The 24,772-nt window shown below is 30.0% G+C and overlaps 1 protein-coding gene and 1 pseudogene across 1 annotated transcript; one reads left to right on the top strand and one right to left on the bottom strand.

Annotated features, from left to right (window-relative positions):
- Positions 1 to 11,697: 11,697 nt before the first annotated feature.
- LOC114744951 (CBS domain-containing protein CBSX5) lies at positions 11,698 to 13,997 on the bottom strand. The gene is made up of 2 exons (XM_028933093.1): positions 13,478 to 13,997; positions 11,698 to 12,856 (listed from the first exon to the last, which is right to left on the bottom strand). Exons 1-2 carry the CDS (start codon positions 13,849 to 13,851, stop codon positions 12,013 to 12,015), a joined length of 1,218 nt encoding a protein of 405 aa, XP_028788926.1. The 5' UTR covers positions 13,852 to 13,997; the 3' UTR covers positions 11,698 to 12,012.
- Positions 13,998 to 23,887: 9,890 nt separating this feature from the next.
- LOC114744953 (acetolactate synthase 2, chloroplastic-like) lies at positions 23,888 to 24,769 on the top strand (annotated as a pseudogene).
- The last annotated feature ends 3 nt before the right edge of the window (positions 24,770 to 24,772 follow it).

Here is a 24,772-nt window from a genome sequence, read left to right as displayed (position 1 = left end):
CCATTTATAACACACTATAATTCATAGGCTATCTTAAAACTATTTTGACTTCCTAATTTTGTTTCTTTCCATTGCTCGGTTTATGAAATGTGACAAAATAAATATGTTGTGCCTAATAAATTTTTCCCAACTGTTACAAATTTCAAACACAAGTATTTTCACATCCTCACCTTTAGTCAAAAAAATAAAATAATACTTAATTAATTAATTTAAGTTGATTATAATATTAGTTAAATTAGTTAATATGATAATTTTTTTCTAAAATATTATAATCATCTTTTTTTATTTCCCCCTCCATCTACTCCTTAATTATTATTGAGAGAATATCAATAATATTAATTTGAAAAAAAATTGATAAGCATCTGAAATAGATCTTTCATATAAGAATAACATAAGCTCTCAAATTAGATCATATATTAAGAATAAGAGGAGTATAGCTTTTTATTATGTAAATGATCATTTTTCTTTAGCTTTTGAGAAAGGCAAAGATAAAGGATTCAAATGAAAATCACCTTAAAATCATTGGACCAAATATGCCACCTTCATTAAAAGTGGGGTCCTAAAGTATAATACTTTCACGCTTCGCACTTAGCTTTCTCTCCACGCGGCCATGATGGCTACACATCCGCCGCGAGGACAAATGACAAATCTATTGGCAATTCTGCCTTTCCGGTTTTCATTTAATTTCAAAATTCTCTATTTGGAAATTTATAGATGAAAAATTCATTTTTGTTTTGTTCTTTTTTTCCCGTTTCAATCACATTACTCATTAATTATGGATAATGATTTGGGAAAAACTTTTGTAACTTTGGGATATTTTTCGAGAATTTTTATGCAAAGATTGTTTTCCTTTTGTAGATATTACTACCATAATGTTCTTTTAATAAATAAATTTTTCTGAGTTAAGTTTTAAAGGTTTATTAGGACCAGAGTATATATGTTTTATGACTCAAAAAAAATTACCACAAAAATATTTAATTATTGAACTGATAAAATTATCACGCCTGGGGGAAAATCCCTAAAATTAATACAACTTCAAACTAAATCGAATCATATTATAATAAAGCTAGATGATTTGAATTGATTGAAAAAGGCTGCATTGCATTGGATATCATTTATTATTATTATTTTTCTTTTTAAAGTTTATTTGAGTGTAAGCAAAAGGTCACATTTCTCGGCTTGGTGGTTACGTAGTTTCTACTGGTTATTTAATTAACCAAGATTTTTAAATAATATTTAATTATTATGCTGACCTGTTCGTGAAAGTGGGGCTTAACTCTTTTTTAATGATAGATCATCAGGTTATTAAAAAATAAACTGTGGTTGAACTGGAATTAATCGAAGATTTGTGTAGTCATCTAACCCAAAAAAGTAATTTTTTTATGAACATTTATATATAATATCCAAATTAAACCTCAAAATCTAGTTTGTTTATTTTTTTTTAACTGAAAAAAAAATCTAGTTTGTTTATTTGAAACGCGGGTTTAAAGCTTTTTCATTAAAATATTTTTATTCAGGAATATAATCAGTCTTATCAAATGATTAAGCCATGCACGTCAAACGATTGTTAGGGAATAGGATGCTTATTATTATTTAAATAAAACAACCTTAAATAATTAAGTTAAGTTTTAATCACATAAATTTTAGGGAAAATCACAAATAAAGACCCCTGAATTACTGAAATTACGCAGAGGTCACCTGAATAAGGAAAATTACCATGAGGGACCCAGTCTCATATTGTAAATATGAAATCTTGATGAAATGTGTGAAATACCCCTCAGTCAAATGACAAGTTGACTATAGGAAATAACAAATTCACTTTAACGGATAACAACTTCAGTAGATCAAATCACAACTTGATTGAAGATATGCCAAATGACAAGTTGACTATAGAAAATAACAAGTTTATTTTAGCGGATGACAATTTCAGTAGACCAAATTACAATTTGACCGAGGGGTATTTCAGACATTTCGTCACGATTTCATATTTACAATATGAGACTTGGTTCTTCATGGTAATTTTGCTTTTTCAGGTGACCTCTGCGTAATTTTAGTAATTTGGGGGTCTTTTTTTGTCATTTTCCCTAAATTTTATTCCCCGACTCAAACAATTTTTTTATTTGTGACGGGAAAAAAAACACTGCACCTGGCCGTACAATAGGAAAATATAAAATTATTAACAGTTTATATAATTTTTAGTGTTTCAAATTTACTTTATTTTAGTTTTAAATATAAATTTTGTTTATCAAATTTCTTTTTATCTAAAATATTGAGTCTTATAATTTAATAAAAATACGAAATATCTTGTCTTTTTCGGAATTAAAACTCAAAGTCTAAAATTTAAAAAATTAAAATTAAAATTAAAACTCGTGCAAATTTAAATTTTAAAGCATCAAAAATTATATTAACTTAATAATTGAAAGTTAAATATGTAAAGTGAATATAATTTTTTTGGGCCAAAAAGCGAATTTACTGTTACATCCGCGAGTTTTGCCCTGGAAAAATAAAAAATAAATATGATTTTTTTTTTTTTGCGAATTGCTTTGTTCTGAACCGATCGTCTGCTGAGCCAATCATCATCGCATACATTCCTATAATTGTTGAGTACTACCGTTTTTTTTTTTTTTTTTACCAGGAGAGTACTACCGTTTTTATGTAATAAACCATGACACGTAATTATTACCATCATGATTCGTAATTATTTGTCAAACCACTATATGATATAGCTGGAGAATATAATGTTATTCCACGTCATCATCGCCCATGATGGATTGATTTATTGAAAATAAAAAATTGGTGAAAATTTTCTGGTTAAAGAATTCATTGCACAAAAAGTACTCAAAATTTACTGAAGGATTTAGATACAATATTTTGTTAGGTACAACTTTTTTAATTATGTATAATCTATCTTTAATCATATATTTGCACATAATTAAAGATATATGGCACATTATCAAGCAAGAGTTGCATTTATTGAAGATAAGTAGCACCCAAGAACGTAGACCCTGATTAGATACCTTTGTATAATTAATCTTCTAATTACAAAATTTTGATTAACTTTTTCTATTACTCATCTGGTTCTTAATATAAAACCTCTTTAACTAATTTGATTAGATTAAGGAAGTTAGGTAAGTTAATTAATTATAAGAAATATGACATATTTTTTCTAAAATACTATAATCATCTTCCTTAATATCTTTTTCTTCCTCATTTATTGATTACAGTTGAGGGATATCCATGAGAGTAATTTAGAAAAAAATTGATAAATATAAGACATAGGACCAAAATTAACTTAATAATTAGGTAATATATCGAAGACCAGAGGAGTACTTATTAAAAATCTAGATAACACGTGGGTATATAATTAACCTGTCTATTTTATTTTCTCAGTAATCTATAAACTTTTACATCAAATATATATATTCATACTAATGAAATAATTACTCCATCATGTTCAAAATACAAAATAAACTTTATTCATTTATATTCATTAATAAATTAGTTAAAATTAGTTTAAAACAATAACATGTGATGCATAAATTTTTTCTCTCAAATAGACATTTCCTAATGAAAAGAATAAGTAAAAAATACAGTAAATAAATTAAAATATATATATGTGAGAGATAAAATTAAGAAAACTCGTTAAATATTCAAACAAAAATAAATATTATTTTATAAAAAAACTAAACCTATTTAACAAAATTTTATCTTGTATTTTAAACTGGAGAGAGCATTATAAATTGAGATTACCTTGGGGGGGAGGTGAGAGCATTATCCCCATGTATAAGGGCATATGGGAGTATGGGACCACAGTGACAAAATTAAAGTGATATGAGACGTTCAAATTCAATTATTGGGTGGGTTGGTGGGTTCATAAATGCTGAGCAATTGCATCCGCAAGATCTATCGTCTCCGACTTTTTTCCCCTTCACCATGAAATGTATTATCATTGGTCCTTTAAGTCGGATATAAAGTTGGAACTTTACTAATGAAAAAATAATGTCTATACTGCCTCCACGCTCTGGTCCTTATTAATATAAGAATTAATTGAGAATTAAATTTAATTATAAATAATATAAAATATCACTTTACTTTGTCTCTTTAAATTTATAATTTTTCTCGAAACATTCTTATTGATTATAAAAAGTTCCTGTTACAGAGTAGTGACACTATCAATGGATGTGATTGATGAAATTTTTTTAGAAAAATTAATATGTATTATTATAATTGACTAATTTAACAGGTTTTATTAATATTTTAAATTAGTTATTTAATTCTCATATTAAAAATCTTCTGTAGTATTAAAAAATAAACAGTGACCTTAGTGGGAGGAATTATATGGCAGTCTGACTTCAGGGTCTCAAATTTGAGTTTGTATGGATGTTTTAAAAAAAAAACATGAAAGAAAGATGTTATCTGGATATAAAACGGTGCTTAAAGATTAATAATTATATTTGATGATTGATGATATTTAAATTGATTTTATAGAATTAGATATTATGTAATTTTTTTATAACAAATATGTAATGTAATTTTATTAAAAAAGAATTTAGAACCATCAATGTTAGTGGTAATGTGAAGCAATATAAATTAATAAATAATGGGAAATGATTGATAGTATGGCGGAAAGAGAGGGAAAATAGGTTGAATGATTTTGTTGCCTCAACAGCCAGCAATCAACTACTTACCTTTCACCCTTGTTTGTATCTTAATTTAAGTGGGATATTATTATTATTATTATTATTATTATTATTATTATTATTATTATTATTATTATATTATTATTATTATTATTATTATTATTATTATTTGTGGTCTGTTTGGTATCCGTACAGACAAGAATTTTGTTTTTCCCCATTTTGAGACCTTAAATCTATTATTGGCCCCTAATGTATAAAAAGGAATTATAAGATTGATAAATAATGTATTTTTTAAAATCACAAACTTAATATTTATTTTATTCTATTTGTTAATTTTGTCCACGTCAATGTAACTTTTAAATTATCGTCATCATGAAGTGTGAAATACTATACCAAGTTGCATTATTTTCATTTATCAAACTCCAAAATGACTAGTAAAGTCCATCTAGTTTTATTAACAATTAATATTATTTTTAGTCTACAAAACTTAATCTCATTTTAATTTTAGACCCTGAAACGAAAAAACTCTAACCAGAAAAAATAAGATCAGATTTAAGAGACCAAGATTAAAATTAAATTAAATTTCAGAGGTTAAAAATGATATTAACTCTTTTATTAATATTGTTTGCGGATGATATTGATGATTTATTATAAATTTAATTAAAATTAATTGTACAGTACATTTATATGGTGGCAAAAGAGGGTACATAACTAACGTAAGTACGTCAGACACGTCAATTAAAGCGTCATCATTTTTGGTGATGAAGGGGAGGCCCTACCTATGCAATATGTTTACCATCGTTTTTGTGTGACTTTTGGGGAAAAAAAATACAATTAAGTCTCACAAAAGAGAAATAATTATTAAAAGGTCATAATAACAATTTCAATATCTTATAATGACAAGTCCTGTAGTGAGAATGACAACCTTTAGGATTTGTTTTTTAATTGTTTTTCTTGTTTTGAACCTCATTGTAATTCTCCTTTTGGAAAACAAAAAGTTCAATTTTAATTATGATTTTCAGCCAACAAATTATTTTGGATCATTGTCCCATTATATATAAAATAGGAAAAATTAATATTTTACTCTGACTTTTAACTTATTTATAATTCAATCCCTTAATTATGACTCGGTGTGACTCAATCTCTGAATTTTTGGCTTGCTTGTTACTCAATTTTTTATCTTTTTATTTTTTTATATTATCATCCTTGTAGTCAATAACTCGTTATAAATCACCTTATGTGGCAATGATGGGTAATAAAATAGATCAAAATAATAGTATATGTGTGAAGGAGAATATAATTTTTTTTCCCCCAACAGGAGAAGAGAATAGTTTGCTTATTAGAAAGTGAGAGCTTTTAATAGTTTGCTCAGCATGCTAAATGTTATGAATGGAAGAATGAATAAATAATACTATTACTGTAATTTGAATAACGATGATAAGGGAGATAACAGTGTTGAAAAAATAACATAATATTAATTAATTATAACATTATAACGTTATATTAAATAGACAAAAGTGCAACTTTAGTCATCTAACTTTTCATAATGTTTTACCTTGGTCCCTTAATTATTTAAATTTTTTTTCAGTTCCTTAACCTCAATAATGTTAGAAAATATTAATATTAAAAAAATGTTAAAACAAATGCTGATATATTAATTTTCAATTTTTAAAATTACAATAATTATTATAAAATTTATTTTTTGAGACTAATAATGTTAAAGCTGCATAACTAAAAATATGCTATTTAAAATTAAAAAACCAAATTAAAATTTTATATAAAATTAAAGGATTAAAAGTATTTTTTTACCCATTAAATACGAAGAAGGTCTTATATTTCCTATATGGCTCAAATGTTGGTATTGGCCTATTGGGTATTCATCCAGTTGTCGATATAGGAACTAATTAGAAAGTTTATATTAATCATGTATATAAGATATATTTTATATGTTTGTTAATTTTTTTTCAAACTAACCTTATTGATATTTTCTTAATAATAATCAAGTAGAAAAACGAGAGAGAAAATTAAGAAAGATGCTTAGAGTGTTTTAGAAAAAATATATCATATTAACTAATTTAACTAACATCTATAACCTACTAAAAATTAATTAATTAGGTTTTATATTAAGGACTAGAAGAGTATAATGTATAAATTGTAAATGACAGCCGGCCAAACAAAAAAAATTATAAACGACGCGATTACATATTCTATTGCAACTTTAATTCTTTGTTCTTTTGGCAAAAAAAAAAATCTTTGTTCTTTGCTTTGGCGATAAATATTCTTTTAATTGTTTAATCTATTGTTATTTGCATCATCTTGTCGCTTTATTAAAATTACCAATGTGTTGATTAATAATTATTGATATTGAAAGAGTAATTATTACATTGAAGTCTAAAACCACGGATTCCTTGCCCCCTCTGGACAAAGCTACGATCTGAAAAGATACATTAAGTCGGAGCCAATATCCCTTTGATTAAGGAAAGGGTCTCCCTTTTCCTCCAAAAAGTCATTGAAGGGGCAAAATTAAAAAAAAAAATCATATCAGACAAATAAAGAGGGAAAAAAACAAGGCACTGTCCAAAATTTAAGATAAAAAGGTACAATGATGTTGTTAATGATTATATTGATTTCATGAGTTCCCATGGTCCCAACAATAATATATAATAAAATATCGTAACATTATCGCAAATCTGGGGTCAACTGCAATGGGTGGTGGTATCAATAGAAAGTTCTTTCAACTAATTTTTTTCATATGTTGGCATTTGCAAAATAAACTAAACTAATTTTTCCTGTGATTCAGTCTATGAATAAATAATCTTTAGTTTTAAAAAATATTTTTACAGAGATGAAGTAAGTTGTTGACATGTTTTTAATCCATCTATAGTGCTTTATTAGGGTAATTGATTTAAGCGGACGTTAAAATTAAAAAAAAATCATTTTTTTCCAGAAATTCAATTGTATTTATTATAAACCATTTCTCCTTAATTATAAATAAGAATATCACAGTACTACTTCCGGTTCTGATTATAAGACCTTGTTTAATTAGAACCGAAGGTAGTATAGATTAGAAAGATTTTAACCTTGGAATTTTATCCACGTCATCACCACCTCGGTTGGCATCAGTCCTTTAAAACAAATTTATTTATTTTTTTATAAATATACAGAGTGTCAAAACAACAATCAAGCGTATTTTGTAGCTTTTTTTTTGTTGCCAAACACATATTTGATGGCTTAAAAATTCCGATAATGAAACTTATTTATTTTATGTTTTTAATTAAATTCATTGTACTATGTTCGCGGCTAATTGTGTTTGTAATAAATAATGGAAGTACTGAACAGAAGAAAAATATCTAAAAAAAAAAAAAACAAGTGTTCTTCTTTGGCATTGATGAAAGTGAAAAAAATAAGCGGGGTTAGGTGGGTGGGAAGATGGTGGCGTCCAACTCAAACTCATTATTTTTCATATTATTATTGTCGTCCTCTCTTATCATCCAAATGGATAACCTTCATCATTCACCTTCTTCCTTCCTTCTTTTTTCTTTTTCTTTTTCTTTTTCCCCGTAAAACATCCAAATATAGTTGGCAAAAAAAATCCTAATATATAATTTTTTATGATAAATTAGTTAATATGATATGTTTTTTAAAAACATTTAAGCATTTTTTAATTTTTTTCCCTATCTTCTACTGAATTATTATTGAAAAAATATTAATAGAGTTAATTTAAAAAATTAATAAATATGTAAAATATGTCTTATATATTGGATTGATATTAACTTTTAAATTAGGCCACACATTATTGAGAACGAGGGAGTAGTGGTCTGTCTGAATTTTTTTAGTATACTGTTTACGTTTTAATTGTCCGTTAACCTCACTGTATTTTTTTTTAATAGGAGGAGAAAGTTGGTTAATCTCGTTACATTAATTACTATTTCTCCGGTTCTAAGTATAACACCCATTTTGTAATGTAAATTACATTACAAAATGAGTTTTATATTTAGGACCGGAGGGATATATTTTTATTGTCGTTTTTTTTATTGTCATTTTGTAGTGAAAATTACGTTTATGTATCTGTTGTATTTAATTAATTTTTTTATTTAAATAATTTGATTATTTATATCCTATAAAAAAGATCAAAGAGAGTCTAACTGGATAATTTGTACTATTCTAGTTGTATTTATAAGTAGGTTTTAATATAAAAACCTTAAATTTTTTAAGTAGGAGAGTTGTCATAAAATCTTAAGTAAAAAATATAATTACTAAAAAGTCCCAATAATAATATAGTAGAAAGTATCCTCTAGTAATAAGTTTTAAATAGTAAATAATAACTTCTCACTTATCATTATCATTGAAACTTATTGGTAATCATTTTTTTAGGACTTCATTATAATTTTTTTAATTTTATCTTTATTTAATATATATTATAACTTAGGAGAACAAAATCAAACACAACAAGTAAAAGATAAAATTATACCTTTACATAAATAATTGAATAGTGTGAGTTATAAATAGTACTAAAAAATTTCTTCCCTATGCCAAGTCAGATTGTATAACATTTTTTTATTCACGTGATTTCAATATAAAATTCAAATTTAATTTAAGATATTTTGAAATTTTACCTAATTTGAAGTTATCAAACTCTTCGCTGACATTACCATTCATAACTGGCTTTCTCTTGTTTTGCATTTTTAATGTATTTCATATTTATTTGTGTTATTTCTTTTTCCTAATTACATGCATCCACACAAACATATAAATTTTTTTTTAATTATGATTACTACTATCATCACTACCTCCTACCGTAAATGCGGAAGCAAAATAACTAGTTCATAAAAACTAGTTCTGCATGGAAACTCTTATTTAACATGTACAACCAATAATGTTAGTTTTAAAAAACTTATAAAAACATTATGAGACAAACTGGATCAATTAACTTCTGCGGAGGAGGTATTTTTTGACAACTATAAAAACAGCATAAGATTCAAAAATTGGACCCTAGTAGTTAAGTTGGGTGAAAGAGATCCACTATCTTGTAAAATTTAAATAAATTTGGGAATTAGTGAAATTAGTTCGATCATTAAATAGACTGAGGGAGAATTAATACTGGTTAAAGAATTTTCTTTTATATCTTCACAAATTCAAATCCCATACCTTATCTTAAGGATCCGTTTGATATGCAAGGAAAAATTGGGGGTTAAAATTTTTTAACTAGTTTTGCATATTTTTCTTATCTTATACATTCTTTTTATCTAAATTTTGTAACCTTACTTTTTCAATTTTTTGAATCAAGCTCATTGAAATTTTTTTTTCTTTCCACTTCTCTCATACCAAACATGAGATATTTAAGCAAGAGGAGTTTATGATTAAATGTTATTTTTAAATTTGACTAGAAAATCATTCCCAGAAAAAAAAAACAGACAACACCAATTACCAAATACAAGTACTACGTAAAACATTATTCAAAAATTCAACAATTCATGTGAATCTTTTCTGTCCTGTATAGTAGTTTTATCTAAGCTGGTAAAAAAAACAAAGTTTTATCTAAGATATATGACACGTGGGAGGCCAATTCATTGTCATGTTGAACTGTTGGTTGTCTGGCCTGATAATATAAAACGACTGAAATTGAATTTTGTCAGAATTTGTTTTTTGTACTTGTCTTCTCACTGTCTTAAATCCTCAACCACCACCCGCCCCCCCGATTTGCCATTGAATTTTTAAACTTCATTCATTGACATGGATTGAAGAATTTTATTTTATTTTATTTTTTGAGTCCACATTAATTATTTTTCTAAGAAAATGATGATTTGTAAGTTTCGTCTCCAGCCTACTGAGCTTGACACTAATATATCGGATGTTTCTCATCCTGGCCCAAGGCCCATTTGGAACACATTAGTATTGGGCTCTAGGCAGACGTCGTGTGGCCCAAATGTGTTATTGAAGGCCCAAGTCACATGCCCAACCGCCTTCAAAGGCTGCTTTTTTCGATTTTTAAACTGCTGGAAGATTTTTGGCCCAAAAAAAAACTCTGGAAGATGGGCCACCTAACGGGAGGGAAAAGAGGACAAGGCCTTATCTATTTTGCTTTTTTTAAAATCCCTTTCAAGTATTACCTTCTTTAATTGTGTGGATTTTTTCTTGGAAGCACCCAATAATATTGAATTCAAACCTAATAAATGTTAATGAAAAAGATTACATCATTTATAGTCGGTTTTCACATATACGTGGTTGCGGAAAAAGATTGAAAATTTTAATGGAACATCCAACAAAACGTAATAATGTTTATTTTGAATTTCATTTTGTAATATGATAAAACTCATTGTCATGTTGTATGCGTGCGTACTAGTTACCAAAAGTACGATCATGGCAAATTATAAAGTTCGTCCGAGACGAATTAGTGGATCGGTTTCATGTTAAATGAACTAATTCTCGCTTCCCAATCATAGATTTTGTCTCTTTTTTTTTTTTTTGGTGGGGTGGCGGGGAGGATCAGATATTATCAATCAATCCACCGTCCTTTGGACTGAATAAGGAATCCTCTGAAACCGCTAAATGCATATTAACCTTTGAACCACCAACGTCTGTTTCATTTTGAGTGGAGCAAATCCTTTCGGGGGTCTAACTCATCATTTGCATCCATAAGAATGGTCATTTGCCGTGGCTAGAAGACAAAGAACCATAGATATTTGCTGGTCCACCGTTGATTCGCAGCTTCCCAGCAAACACGACGAAATAGGGATTTCTGGACCTGTTGAGTAAAGTACCCTAGAATATTCTCCAACTTTCAAGCCTTTTCTTTTCGATAGATATTGTCTTTCCTGGTAAAAAAAAAAAAAAAAGATATCGTCTTCCCTTTTTATTGCAATAACAAATAATAAAATTACTTGCGGGAATTTTCTAGTACGAATAGCCGAAGAACAAAAGAACCACGATTCGACATGTATACGATCTCCTCTCTGGAAGTACTTTTTGAGTGACTATATCACTGCTTAAATAAAAATTATCATCTGTCAATTGTCTCAGGAGACAACGACGCATAGATATTTGTTCGTCCAGTCAATTCATTGCATCCGATAAAATAATTTATGATCACATTATACTGTATTTTAGTAGATAACTTGTTAAAGAATTCCACATAATGCATCTTACATTTCATTTACGTATTAATAAGATCCGATGCCATTTCTATTCGTAGTTTCAAAATTCTGACCTAAATCCTGCTGGGTATCACCCAGGTAAGGCAGGCAATGGGTATTCATAACAGTTTTTTTAATCAAAATGACATAATCTTAAGTTTGGTGGCCACATCTTCAGCGTTCAATATCAAGTTTGCTTTTGCTCGTGTTTATCTTCACTTTAGTCCTTTTTTGCCGCCTTAACCCATGACTTTGAAGTGTTCTCTGAAAACTTTCAACATAGCTGAAAACGTGACAATCCCGGTCAAGGTTCCATCTTCATCAACAACCCACACGTAACTTACACGGTGAGCAAGAGCCTGGATCATCACAGCCACCAACGAGCTCCATGGGTAACAAACGGTGCCCTCCGACCTCCTCACCACCCTAGCAGAGTACCCTCCATGCTTCCCATTCTTCCCTGAGCTCAAACCATCTTCATCAGAGGAAGTTGATGTAAATGATGACCAAGAAGTCAGAGACGGCCCTGATTCTTCCTCCATCAACTCCAAAGTACCCATAAGATTCTGCTCTTCCAGCCTCTCTTTAACCAGTTGCACCAGGTCATCCGGTGGGCCACCGCAGTCAATGTAGGCCATCAGATCGCCGGCAGAGAGCGTGGCCATCGCTGCCGCCGCTGTCTCGTTGCAGGAATTCAGGTGAAAGGGTGAGATCTCACCAATCAACTGGCCCTCTGGATTAACAATGGCCACTGAGCTCTGGCGGATGAGGGACTCTTCGATGAGGCTCAAAGCAGAGGATGCAGGGTCGTCGTAGTTTACAGTGAGGAGGTTTTTGGTGTCTATTACGCCGAGCGAGTTGATGGGTTCGCTGTGTGTGGGAGAAAACAGACCAATGGAGTTGAGGAGGTAGCGAATCACGTCCTCTTGGGTGAGCCAGCAGTACCTGCGATCATTGTTGTGGAAGGTGGGGTCCAAGGACGATTTCTTTTCGAGAAGCTTCTTCCTTCCGGATTTGGGCTCCGGAATTGGTATAACCAGGTTCTGTGCCCCTTCAAGGATAAGATCTATGGCATCCAGCAACCTACAGATAATCAGATGGGAAGATTTATGATTCGTCCCTAACATAATCATCTCCACAATTACTGGATTTGAAACAAAGAAGGCGGCCGTAAATCCGCGATGCAATCAACGTGCTTCAAATTCCGTATTATGGGAATCAAACATCAAAACACCTTCAGATTTCGTTCAATTAATAATCAGAGATTGACATTTTAAAAATTTTCAATCAAATTCAAAACCACACAAATCCAGGACCACAAGACAAGAGCCACATGTCCCTGATATTATGATCAGGGAATCTTATGGCAAGTGCTTTTGCTTTCAATATTATTCAATATTTAATTAGCCGGTAAAGAAGAAGTGTTCTGAAGTACGGTAGAACCTAGCAGCGAAATTTATATCCAGATGCAGGTTTTCCTTCATCTAAATTTCTATATCTATGTTTTTTCCTAAATTAGAAAGGAGTGATTCTTGCAAAAGCATTCGCGCGAAACGATTTAAATTTTGAATTTCACAGATTCATGGATCCAATCATTCCTCGCTTAAACAAAATTACCTAAACAAACAACTATTTATCAAATTAACTTCTTTATTATCAAAAAGGAAAGAATTAAAAACGCATCAAATCGTAATCTGAACAAACCTGGCATTGGGGTCCAAATGCCTCACAAGCAACGAAGTCTTCGGGATCAGAACAGAGATGGGAGACTGAAGCGCCTGAGCAGGTGACAAGAGATTCTCGGGTTGACAAATGAAGCAAATGATATCGACCATGCAAACCTTACCGATACATTGGCAATCCGCCGCCGCCGCCGCCGCGCCTCCTTCTACGTTACGATTCGTTGAATCAACGGATTCCGACGAGTGGTGGCAGCTCCAGACGCTGATGCAGCTATCGCCAAGCCTCTTCAGAACGCAGAGCGCGTCGGCGACGGTGTCGGTGACAGAGAGCGATCGAAGCGCAGGCTTGCCAAGGCACAAATCCAAAACCTCATTCGATAACAGCGTTACTGCCATACACAGACCGAAGGAGAGAGGGAAAGATCGGACGCGAAAAGGAGAAGGATAGAGACGAAGATTCAAGAGAGAGAGACGATGGACCTGTAAATTCTTGACGCGGGCAGTTATTGTGGAGGAGAAGAGAGGTGGGATGGAAGTATATTTATAGGATATGCGTTACCGGAATAGCCCGTAAGTCCGTACAGTACCAAGATTTGTTACGGGCTTACCGCTTACGGCGAGGGTCCTCGTTCTCAAATTTATGACTTGGCCATGTGGGCCCGCTCATATATATTTTCATTTAACATTACCTTCGTCCGTGCCAGCTATTACGTCCTAATTATAAAAATTAACTAACTAATTTGATAAAATTAAAAAAAAATTAAGTTAATTATTTGTAATAAATAAGTATTGTCTTTTTTAAAATATCTTTGTTAATCAAGTGTATTGGCCAGAACCATCATTGTTAAAAGGGCTATCTTGAAAAAAAATACATAAATATGAGAGACAAAATAAATTGAAGTCTTATATTTAGAATCAAAATAAAAGTCAAATAAAGTCTTATATTAAGAACAGAAGGTAATATTAGTTAAAAAATAATGGGCGACCTCGCTCTAACAAAAAAAACACAAATTTAAATTTTAAAAAGCGGTTTGAGGAGTTATTTCTTAACCATTTATGGCAAAAAAAAAATTAGTCTCAAATATGGCTTGGGATGCTCTTATTTCACCTATAAAAAAATACTATCCCTCCCTATAAATATGAATATGCTCCCCCTTCGTACTATCTAAAAGCTTTAGTCAAGATAAGAATCACCCTAAATACCACCTCAAGGACAAATTAGATTGAAATTTTATACTACTTTTGGTTCTTAATATAAGATCTTGTTCGATTTTTATTTTAGTCTTAAATATAAGATTCTCAATCTACTTTGTCTTCTCACATTTATGTTTTTTTTTTCCAATGTAGTCTTTCTAATAATGGTAGTTCTAGTTAATACATTTGATTAGTAAGGATATTTTAGGAAAGATAACACATATTTGTTATAAATAACTAATTTAAGTTATTTCCTTAATCTCTTTAAATTAGTCAACTAACTCTTATAATTAGGATCAGAGGTAGTATTTAGAACCAAATTAGAAGTCAAATTAATTTTTATATATTAAGAACTAGATTAGTATGAAATTTAAATTTATCTTTCACTTATATTGTTTTTTAAATTTATTTGTTTAACTTATAAGCTAATATAAAATATAATATTACACAATATATTTTTCTAAAAAATATATCATATTTATTATAATTAATTAATTAATCTAATTATCTTAATTTATTTAAATTAAGTAGCACAATATCTACTCACACTTCTATCTTGTTTGTGCGTTTCAATTTTAATATAATATACCATAGGAGAGGGCAATCTCATGAAACTAATTTTTTTTTTGGTGTACAGAAACTAATATTCTTTTAATAGAGTAATTTGATATTGGTATTATGAAGTTAGATTACCTTATTGATTTAAGTTGAGATAAATTTTCCAGAGGCATCTTTTGCATTGATGGAATTCGAATTTAACATCCTGTGCTCCGGTACCATATTTTAATATAAAAATGTGTTTTAAAACCTATTTGTCCTTATTCAAAATTATTTTAAATATATATAAATGTTAATATTTTAGTGTGTGCATATATATGTGTGTGTTTGTGTGTGCATGCGAATTCCCATTTTTCCATCCTATTTTTTCATGCCCCTTCACCCACAGATAGGTGTCAGAGATGATGCCAGGTCATGAAAAACACGTGAAGTATATCATGTCAGGTGTAGGCACGCAGGTACATATAATCCGCGGGAGAATGACATATGAAATGAAGAGATATCGGGTATTTGGGTAAAAATAAAATCATAATTTTAAAAGTGTTTTTATGGTATACAAAATAAATATATTAAAAAATTTATCTCAATTTGTAAAAAAATACTTCTGAAAAGTGATTTCAGGATTACCCAAATACCCCTATAATTAAATCACAGTACACCTTTTGTCCTTGATAAAATGCTATTTCCTGTCTTTTAATAGTAAATTTTATTTTTAATTTAATTATAAATATAAGACTCTAATTTATTTTATTTTTATATTTATTTATTAAAAACAAGGTAAAAAACTAATATACTTAGTTAATAAGGATATTTTAAAAAAGACAACACCTAGTTATTATAAATAATTAACTTAACCAATTTTTTTAATCTACTTAAATTAATTAACTAGCTTTTAAAATAAAAACCAGATATAGTAGCCAATTTGGTATTTAATAGTTATACGTGTTAAAAGTTTCATCAAATGGTAATTCTAACTAATATACATAGTTAACAAGAGTATTCTAAAAAAGATAACACATAGCTATTATAAATAACTAACTTAATAAATTTATTTAATCTATTCAAATTAGTTACCTAATTTTCACATGAAGATGGAAGTTGGGAGTTAATAATATTTTATAAATATACTTCTTTTTCCCCTACACCCAGTTAAATCATACTCCCTCTTGTTCTTAATATAATACTACATCCGATCCTTAATATAAGATTCCGTTTTCTTTTTATTTTAGTCATACATATAAAACCCTAATTCGCTTTGTCTCTCATATTTATACTTTTTTTTTTCCAAAGTAGTCCTTCTAACAATGATAGTTCTAGTCAATACACTTTATTAGCAAGGATATTTTAGGAAAGACAACACCTATTTAGGATAAATAACTAACTCAACTTACTTCCTTAATCTCCTCAAATTAGTCAACTGGCTCTTATAATTAAGACTGGAGGTAGTAGCTTGTTTGATTTTTATTTTAATCATAAATATTACCTCCGGTTTTTAATATAAGACCTTGTTCGACTTTTATTTTGGTAATAAATATAAGATCTCAATCCATTTTGTCTCTCATATTGATATTTTTTCCAAGATAGTCTTTCTAACAATAGTAGTTATAACCAATACACTTGATTAATAAGGATATTTTAGGAAAGACAACACATATTTATTACAAATAATTAACTTAACTTCCTTTCTTAATCTCTTCAAATTAGTTAACTAGGTCTTATAATTAGGATCGGAGGCAGTGTAAGATCACAATCTACTTTATCTCTCATATTTATCCATTTGTTAAAGTAGTCTTTATAGTAATGGTAGTTTTAACTAATATACTCCTCTGATCCTTAATATAAGACTCATTTAACTAATTTAATTAGATTAAGGGAGTTAGGTAAGTCAGTTAATTATAAAAAAAGTGACACATTTTTCCAAAACATCATAATCATCTTTCTTAATACCTTTCTCCCTCTTATACTTGATTATGGTTGAGAGAATATCCATAAGAGTAATTTAGAAAAAATTAATAAATATGAGAAATGGGTCTTACATTTAGGACCAAAACCAAGTCAAGAATTGGGTTCTATGTTAAGGACTGGAGGAGTATTTGATAAGTAAGAATATTTTTAAAAAAATAATACTCCTTCGGTCCTTAATATAAGACCCATTTAACTAATTTGATTATATTAAGGAAGTTAAGTAGGTTAGTTAATTATAAGAAAAGTGACACATTTTTTCTAAAACATTATAATCATCTTTCTTAATACCTCTCTCCCTCTTCTACTTGATTATGGTTGAGGGAGTATCCATAAGGATAATTTAGAGAAAATTGCTAAACATGAGAAATGGGTTTTATATTTAGGATCAAAACTAACTCAGTAATTATGTCCGATATTAAGGACCGGATGAGTACTTATTTATTATAAATAATTAATTTAACTAATTTTTTAATATACTTTAAATTAATCATATGAGAGGCAGTAATAACTTTATTCTAATCGTAGGAAGGGGCCAGCAAGCCTTTTCACGGTCAATTTTGTCGTCTACGTTATCTGGCGAGGCTCTATTTTAAGAAGATGGGGTTACATTTCTCGTAATTATCTAAATTTTTTCAGCCTTTTTAGACATACTGTAATTTTGACCGTATGAAAAATTTAGGATATTGCTTTCGGTTGCTTTCAAGATTCAACGTAGATAAATGAAACTCAAGCACTGTCTCATATATGATTGAAGTTTTTTATTTTTCAAGGATTAAGTTCAATAATATTCAAACTTGTACCAGAAACACAAATCACATAGTCCTGGAGAAATTATTACCTATCTTAGAATTTGTTCAAAGAATTTCAAGTATATTTATTAAGGATAATTTAGAAATAAAAAACCTAAATTACAAAAAACAGTTGCTTTTTTTTCATCGAATAATTGATTTATTTTGAAGGGCTGTTTTTTAGGCAACTGCCTTATGAGTATCGGATGCCAATTGCTAACGGAGAGTGAGGTAGGACTTGCGAATGCCTTGCCTAATTCTAACGGTCTTGTTTGGTAAATGCGTCACTCTTTAATTTCATGCACAAACATGTAAATACTCTTGGATTTATAATCTCTCAACAGAATATAATATTTATTTAAAAATTAATTAATGATGTCAAATACTTCACAATTGACTGCTTTTCTATATATAAAATACAAATAAGCGAATCATATAGATGAAAAATGGTTAACAAATTTTAAAAATTGATAAAATTAGATAATAAAGTGAATGTGTAAAAATGCTTTTATTTTCTATACTTATTTATGAAGAGATAGCGTGAATGAGGAACAGAAAATGAGCTTGCAATTAATAGTGTCAAAAATAAAAATAGTAAAAATTTTAGGTGTATGTTATAAATAAATTCACGTCTAACTAAGAACTACATCTTATACAGAACATTAGATAGAATATATTACCATCTGCACTCTTTAATATAACAGTAGTTTAACTTTTAATTTGTTCTAAATATAAAACATTAGCCCATTTTATTTCTTGTATTTATCTATTTTTATTAAAACAGTTTTTTTAATAGTTACATATATTAAATGTTTTATTAAATGACACTTGATTAGTAAGGATATCTTAGGAATATAATATTTATTTGTTACAAATGACTAACTTAATTAATTTTTTTAAATCTGCTAAAATTAGTCAGTTAGCTTTTATATCAAAGACTGAAAGAGACGGTATATTAATAAATGGAATTGCTTGAAAAATATAAATTTATAAACACGCGTTTTATATATTTTAATTAATTAATTGGCCAATAAATAAGATTTCTACAATACGAACACAAACGGACGACATATATAAGGCATCGTATTCATTGAAAATAACCTTTTAAACCAATAACACGTGCTATTTATTTATTGCTTTAGTTTTTTGAAATAATTTTTCATTTCTTTCTTTTTGTCTTACTTCGTCTTCGTTCATTACAAAATACTCCTTCGGTTCTAAATATAAAATCCTTATAAAGATCTTATATTTAGAACCGGAAGAGTATTAAAGCAAACAATAAATAAAAGGAGAAAAAACGACACAATAAATATATGACGTTTGAAGTTTGAACGCTAGGTATATATGAATTTAATTGTCCATAAATAATAAAGTAAACGACATTATATTATTCGTTCAATTTGATGAGATGAGTCATATCATCCATGTGTCCACCTTGAAAGGGATCATAAGTAGTATTTAAAAGCAATGATTAGCTGGCTGATTAGTAATTTAATCACATCATTTTAAACAAAATCGAAATTAACACAAATTGACACGCGCCAAATCAAGATTGTTCTGGACACTAACCTTAATATGCGAGTTTCATGATTTTGTGCTACATATATATTTGACATATTTTATTCATCATTCAGAGCGCGCGCGCGCACATATAGAGTACATTGTTTTCATTCAGTATGTATTTTCAGAAATTTGCCACGTAAGTGACCAATTACTGTGTGGCAATGTTTTGAGGGTTTATTAAAATACGCTTAAATTTTATGTGATTGAGTCATAATAAAATTTACTTTGCATTTTTATGACAAATTCGACTGCATCGAATATGAAAAAATTGACGGCAGAATTTAACAAAATTTTATGCATTTAGTTATATTTTATTGCAATTTGCATAGAATTTTATATTGATATATTGGGTGACTCCTTTTTCTTAATCAGACAGATTTGAATCCTGAATTTTTACCCATGCCCCCCTCATTACTTGAGCGTCTGTGATGATTTTATAATTTTGTTATCAATTTTTTTTCTGCCAAAAGTTTACTGCTACCTCTAGTCTTTAATATAAGGCTTTGTTTGACTTTTGTTTTGGTCCTAAATATAAGAACCCAATTCACTTTGTCTCTTATATTTATATATATTTTTCCAAGATAGTCCTTCTAACAATAATAGTTTTAACTAATACACTTGATTAGTAAGGATATTTTAGGAAAGACAACATGTATTTATTACAAATAACTAACTTAATTTCTTTCTTTAGTTTCTTCAAACTAGTCAGCTAGTTCTTATAAATAGAACCGGAGGTAGTATCTTTTTTCATACAAGTTTTGTTATCAATTTTGAATCAAAATATAATAAATATTAGGCTAAAGTATGTATTTAGTCCTTTCACTCTGTATAAGATTTCAATTTGGTCCCTTCACTTCAAAAAACATATATTTGGTCCTTTAACCTTAAAATTATTAGGATTCAATGATTATTTTTTGTAATAATCATGAATGTTTTGAAAATTAAATTTAATATGGTAGCATTTGAAAATATTTTATCAATATTTAAGATTTTAATGTCATCATTTTTTGAAAAAAAAATTTAAGGCTAAAGGACTAAAAGTATACTTTTTAAAGTTATGGGATCAAATTGAAACCTTATACAAAGTTAAAGGACCACAAGTATACTTTAGTCTAAATATTACATTTTTAAGAGCACTGTGACATAAGTCTTCAATCAAGCTACACAGTTTAAGCTTTGATTAAAAAAAAAAACTATTACTATATTCATTACCCGGGAATTTTTCGGGCATTCAGATTGAGAATATATTAAAAAGATTTTGAAAAATGAAGGTCACGGTGTTTATTTATAACAGAAGTGGGTTCAATCGCAACCCTCGTCTTCTCTTCTCTTGAAAAGCGATGGTGTAAATTCTATTTCCTAAAGAATAAACAGGAGGAAAAAAAGGGGTTCCTTACTGAGAAGAGAGCATTAATTTGTTAAAATTTAAGGGGAAAAAAGGGAGTAGAAGAATTAAAAGGGTTAGTTGGGTTTTGTATTAGTTTTTTAGAAATGATTTTACAATATACAAGATAAATATGTTAAATGCACTAACAAAAATTCTAGATAAACCAAAAATATTTTAGGAATAATGTGCTTAAATATTTTGGAAGTATCCACAAAAGAGCACTTATCACCTGAAATTTGTTTGGCTTCTTATATGTTTTGAAAGTTTTATTTTATAATATTTCTGCTTTGATTTATTGACAGTCAAATTTAACAGTAAATAATAGTAAAAATATTTTTGTTATAAAACTAAATTTTCAGGACTTATAAAGATAAAAAAAGAAAAAAGCTTCCAAATATGAAACTTTCAAATATTGTCTCTTCCTTTGTAAATGTCAAACATTTTCGTGATATTTAAGTAGTTTATCCCAATATCTAAAGATGTTACTACTTAATAGTACTTGAAACTTTTGGCCAAGAAAAAAATAATAGTACTTGAAACTTTAAACCTAGAGTAGAAGATAATTAAAGAGATATTTCTATGTAAACTTAACTATAATTTTAAAAATAATTTTATAAAATATAAAATAAATACATGAAAAGAATTTTATCTTGATTTACACCTAAACACTTTTTAAGAATATTGTTAATGACTTAATTCCCCGGGTGAATGCCAGCTGGGTGGGGTACATGATGTGTCAGCAGTGACGTCATGCCGTGGCATTGCCACGTGGTAGCCGCCATCCTGCAACCGAAGTCCTGCTAGATGTTTTTTTTCTTTTCCTGGGACGTAAAGATGGTTAAAAGCGTAACAATCACCCACTACCTTTTGTGTCTATTAGTAGCATAAACGATCTCTGGTCATATTATGGCAATTAAACAAGAGTGGTTAACGAGTTTAAATAAGAATAATGTTAAAAAAAATTTAATTAATCATGACATGATCTAAATATCATCCATCTTTTTCTAACAAATGTCGCATGGAACCAGTATAAAAGTATTTGATACCCCTCGTTTGGGGGTTTAGCCAGTGAAAGGATTGGACACGCTCATGATAGAGTATGTTCAATCTTAAAGCATGTCACGACATTGAGGGAGGCATTTCCAAAGCCAAAACATCCAGCCTATAAATCCCAGTTTAAACTACGATGTTGGGTAGGATGCACTGGTGTCAAGGGTTAGGTGTCCTGTTTTTAGATTGTTGGTGAACCCAATCCCTTTCCTAAAATTTTATTCACCAAAAAACAAAGTAATCAGCACTTGTTTGGCCTGATTCAGTGATTGATGCCTCGCCAAGAATATCGATTGTTTTCTTTTTTGGTTTTGCTAAAGCATATGTATCTTTTTATTGGAGGCAATCCTATTCGAAGTACTGTTAGGCACTAAATGTGAACATCTCTCCTAACGGGAATTTAAACCTTGGTTCGTCATATTATAGAAGACTAGCTCCTTCCGCTAAACCTAATCTCCTAACCGGGATTTGTTTTCTTTGTTGTTGGTATGCTCACAGATTCTTTCATAGGCTTTGATGTTTTTCAGCCTTTTGTGCTTCTACTCATCCAAGCCACATGTGATCTCCAACACACCCAAAAAAAAAAAAAAAAAACGCCCGCACGCAGCTGTGGGAAGCGAATAAAAATCTTGCGTTGATATTTTGTTTAAGGGCAAATGACAATTCAAAATTTTATTAAAAAAAGTTGATATTAAATCGAAACCTCATCATAATTGAAATTAAGTACTTATTTTAGCATGTTTTAATACTGAAAATATTTGAAAGAGTTTGTTATAACATTTGAAGTTTTTAAAAAATATATTCACATATTTAATAGGAGAAAATCATGCCCAAAAAAATAAAATTTTAAGCATTCTAAGTTCTCGGGCCATTTTGATCGTCGTAACTTGAAATTTTCAAAATTATAAATATTAATTAATCTTAATATTCTAATCATAAATTTTTTTATAATATAAATTACATTACAAAATAAGTATTATATTTAAAATAAAAAAATATAGTTAAATGTTATTGGGTAGGCATAGTTGAAAAAATTTTAGACCCGACCGTGCGTAGCCTTTTTCTATATCAAGCTCAGCAGCCCATGGGCGATCAGTCATGGCCTTTTGCTTGGTTTCCCCAGGACCAGATGGGCAATACAAATTGAGAAATAGGGAAGCATAAAATTAAATAATAATTTTAAAATAAACAAACTAAATGAGTAAAATATAGTTAATAGAATTTCTCAAGTCAATCTCTCCTCTTTCCATCCCGTCCTCTTGTCATCTCTTGTTTTCTAATAGTTAAATTGACACATTTAAATGATTCGTTTTTTTGCTAAAAATGATTCGTATTTTACTTATTTTAAAACTTATTTATAAATATTTTAATTTTTAAAATTTATTTGTAAACAATTGAACATTAAATTTTAATAATTTTGAATTTATTATTTATTTATTTTATAATTTAAAATTTTAGTAATGCTTTTAAAAAATTAAAATATAAACCTTGAAATATTAATCTAAAAATTAGAAAAGAAGAGGGGGGTGAATGAAAAAGAAAAGAAAAGACTCCTTTTTCGGGAATAGACCATTTTCCCGCTTGTGTATGTGTATAAATTTGGCAGTAAACCTCATAAATACAATATATACAATAAAAACATGTTTTATGAATCACAATAAAAATTATCTTAAAATTTAAAATGTATTAACTTGTTTGAAGTATAATTTTTCCCCCCATAAATTTGATGGGGACACATGGAATAAACCACAAACGATGAAGCCCTAATATTGAGAATTTCAATTAAGGACCTTAAGCGCCTCGGGCGCCGTTGCGTTTCTCGATCACCGCTATAAATTCAGGGATTCAGATTCAACTTCAACCTGTGAGAAATGGCGACCTTGGCTCCTAAGCACTTCTTCTCTGCATCGTCATCTTCTTCTTCTTTCCCTTCACTTCAACGAAACACCTGCCCGTCCTATTTTCTTCAATCTCGAAGAAGGCTGTTCATTCACCCGGTATTCGGATATCCAGCTCCATCTCCAATCCATGCGGACCAAGCGCAAACCAGCACGCGCATCTTCCGTTACTGGCCCCACGACCACCGCCTCCCAGCCGGAAGCTTTCGTTTCCCGATTTGCCCCTGACGAGCCCAGGAAAGGCGCTGATATCCTCGTTGAAGCTCTTGAGCGCCAAGGCGTTACCGATGTCTTTGCCTACCCCGGCGGTGCTTCAATGGAGATCCATCAAGCGCTTACGCGTTCTAATGTTATCAGTAACGTCCTTCCGCGCCACGAGCAAGGCGGCGTTTTCGCCGCCGAGGGATACGCGCGCTCATCCGGCCTTCCCGGAGTCTGCATCGCCACCTCCGGTCCTGGCGCCACCAATCTGGTCAGTGGTCTCGCTGACGCACTGCTTGATAGCGTACCTCTGATCGCCATAACAGGGCAAGTCCCTCGGAGGATGATTGGTACTGATGCGTTCCAGGAGACGCCCATTGTTGAGGTAACAAGATCGATCACGAAGCATAATTATCTTGTTCTCGATGTAACGATATTCCTAGGATTGTGAATGAGGCGTTCTTCTTAGCTACTTCTGGCAGACCAGGCCCAATATTAATCGACGTGCCAAAAATATACAGCAACAGCTTGCGATTCCTAACTGGGACCAACCGATTAAGCTGCCGGGATACACGGCGAGGCTTCCCAAGTCGCCGGATTGGAACCTTTTAGAGCAGATTGTGAGGTTGATATTGGACTCCAAGAAGCCGGTTCTGTATGTTGGCGGTGGTTGCATGAACTCAAGCGAAGAACTGAGGCGATTTGTGGAACTC

This window comes from Neltuma alba, unplaced genomic scaffold, assembly GCF_004799145.2.
Source record: "Neltuma alba isolate B1F8T4 unplaced genomic scaffold, ASM479914v2 tig00004495_pilon, whole genome shotgun sequence".
NCBI lineage: Eukaryota > Viridiplantae > Streptophyta > Magnoliopsida > Fabales > Fabaceae > Neltuma > Neltuma alba.
The sequence above is the reverse complement of the archived record's forward strand: the minus strand, read 5'-3'. Positions and strand labels throughout refer to the sequence as shown.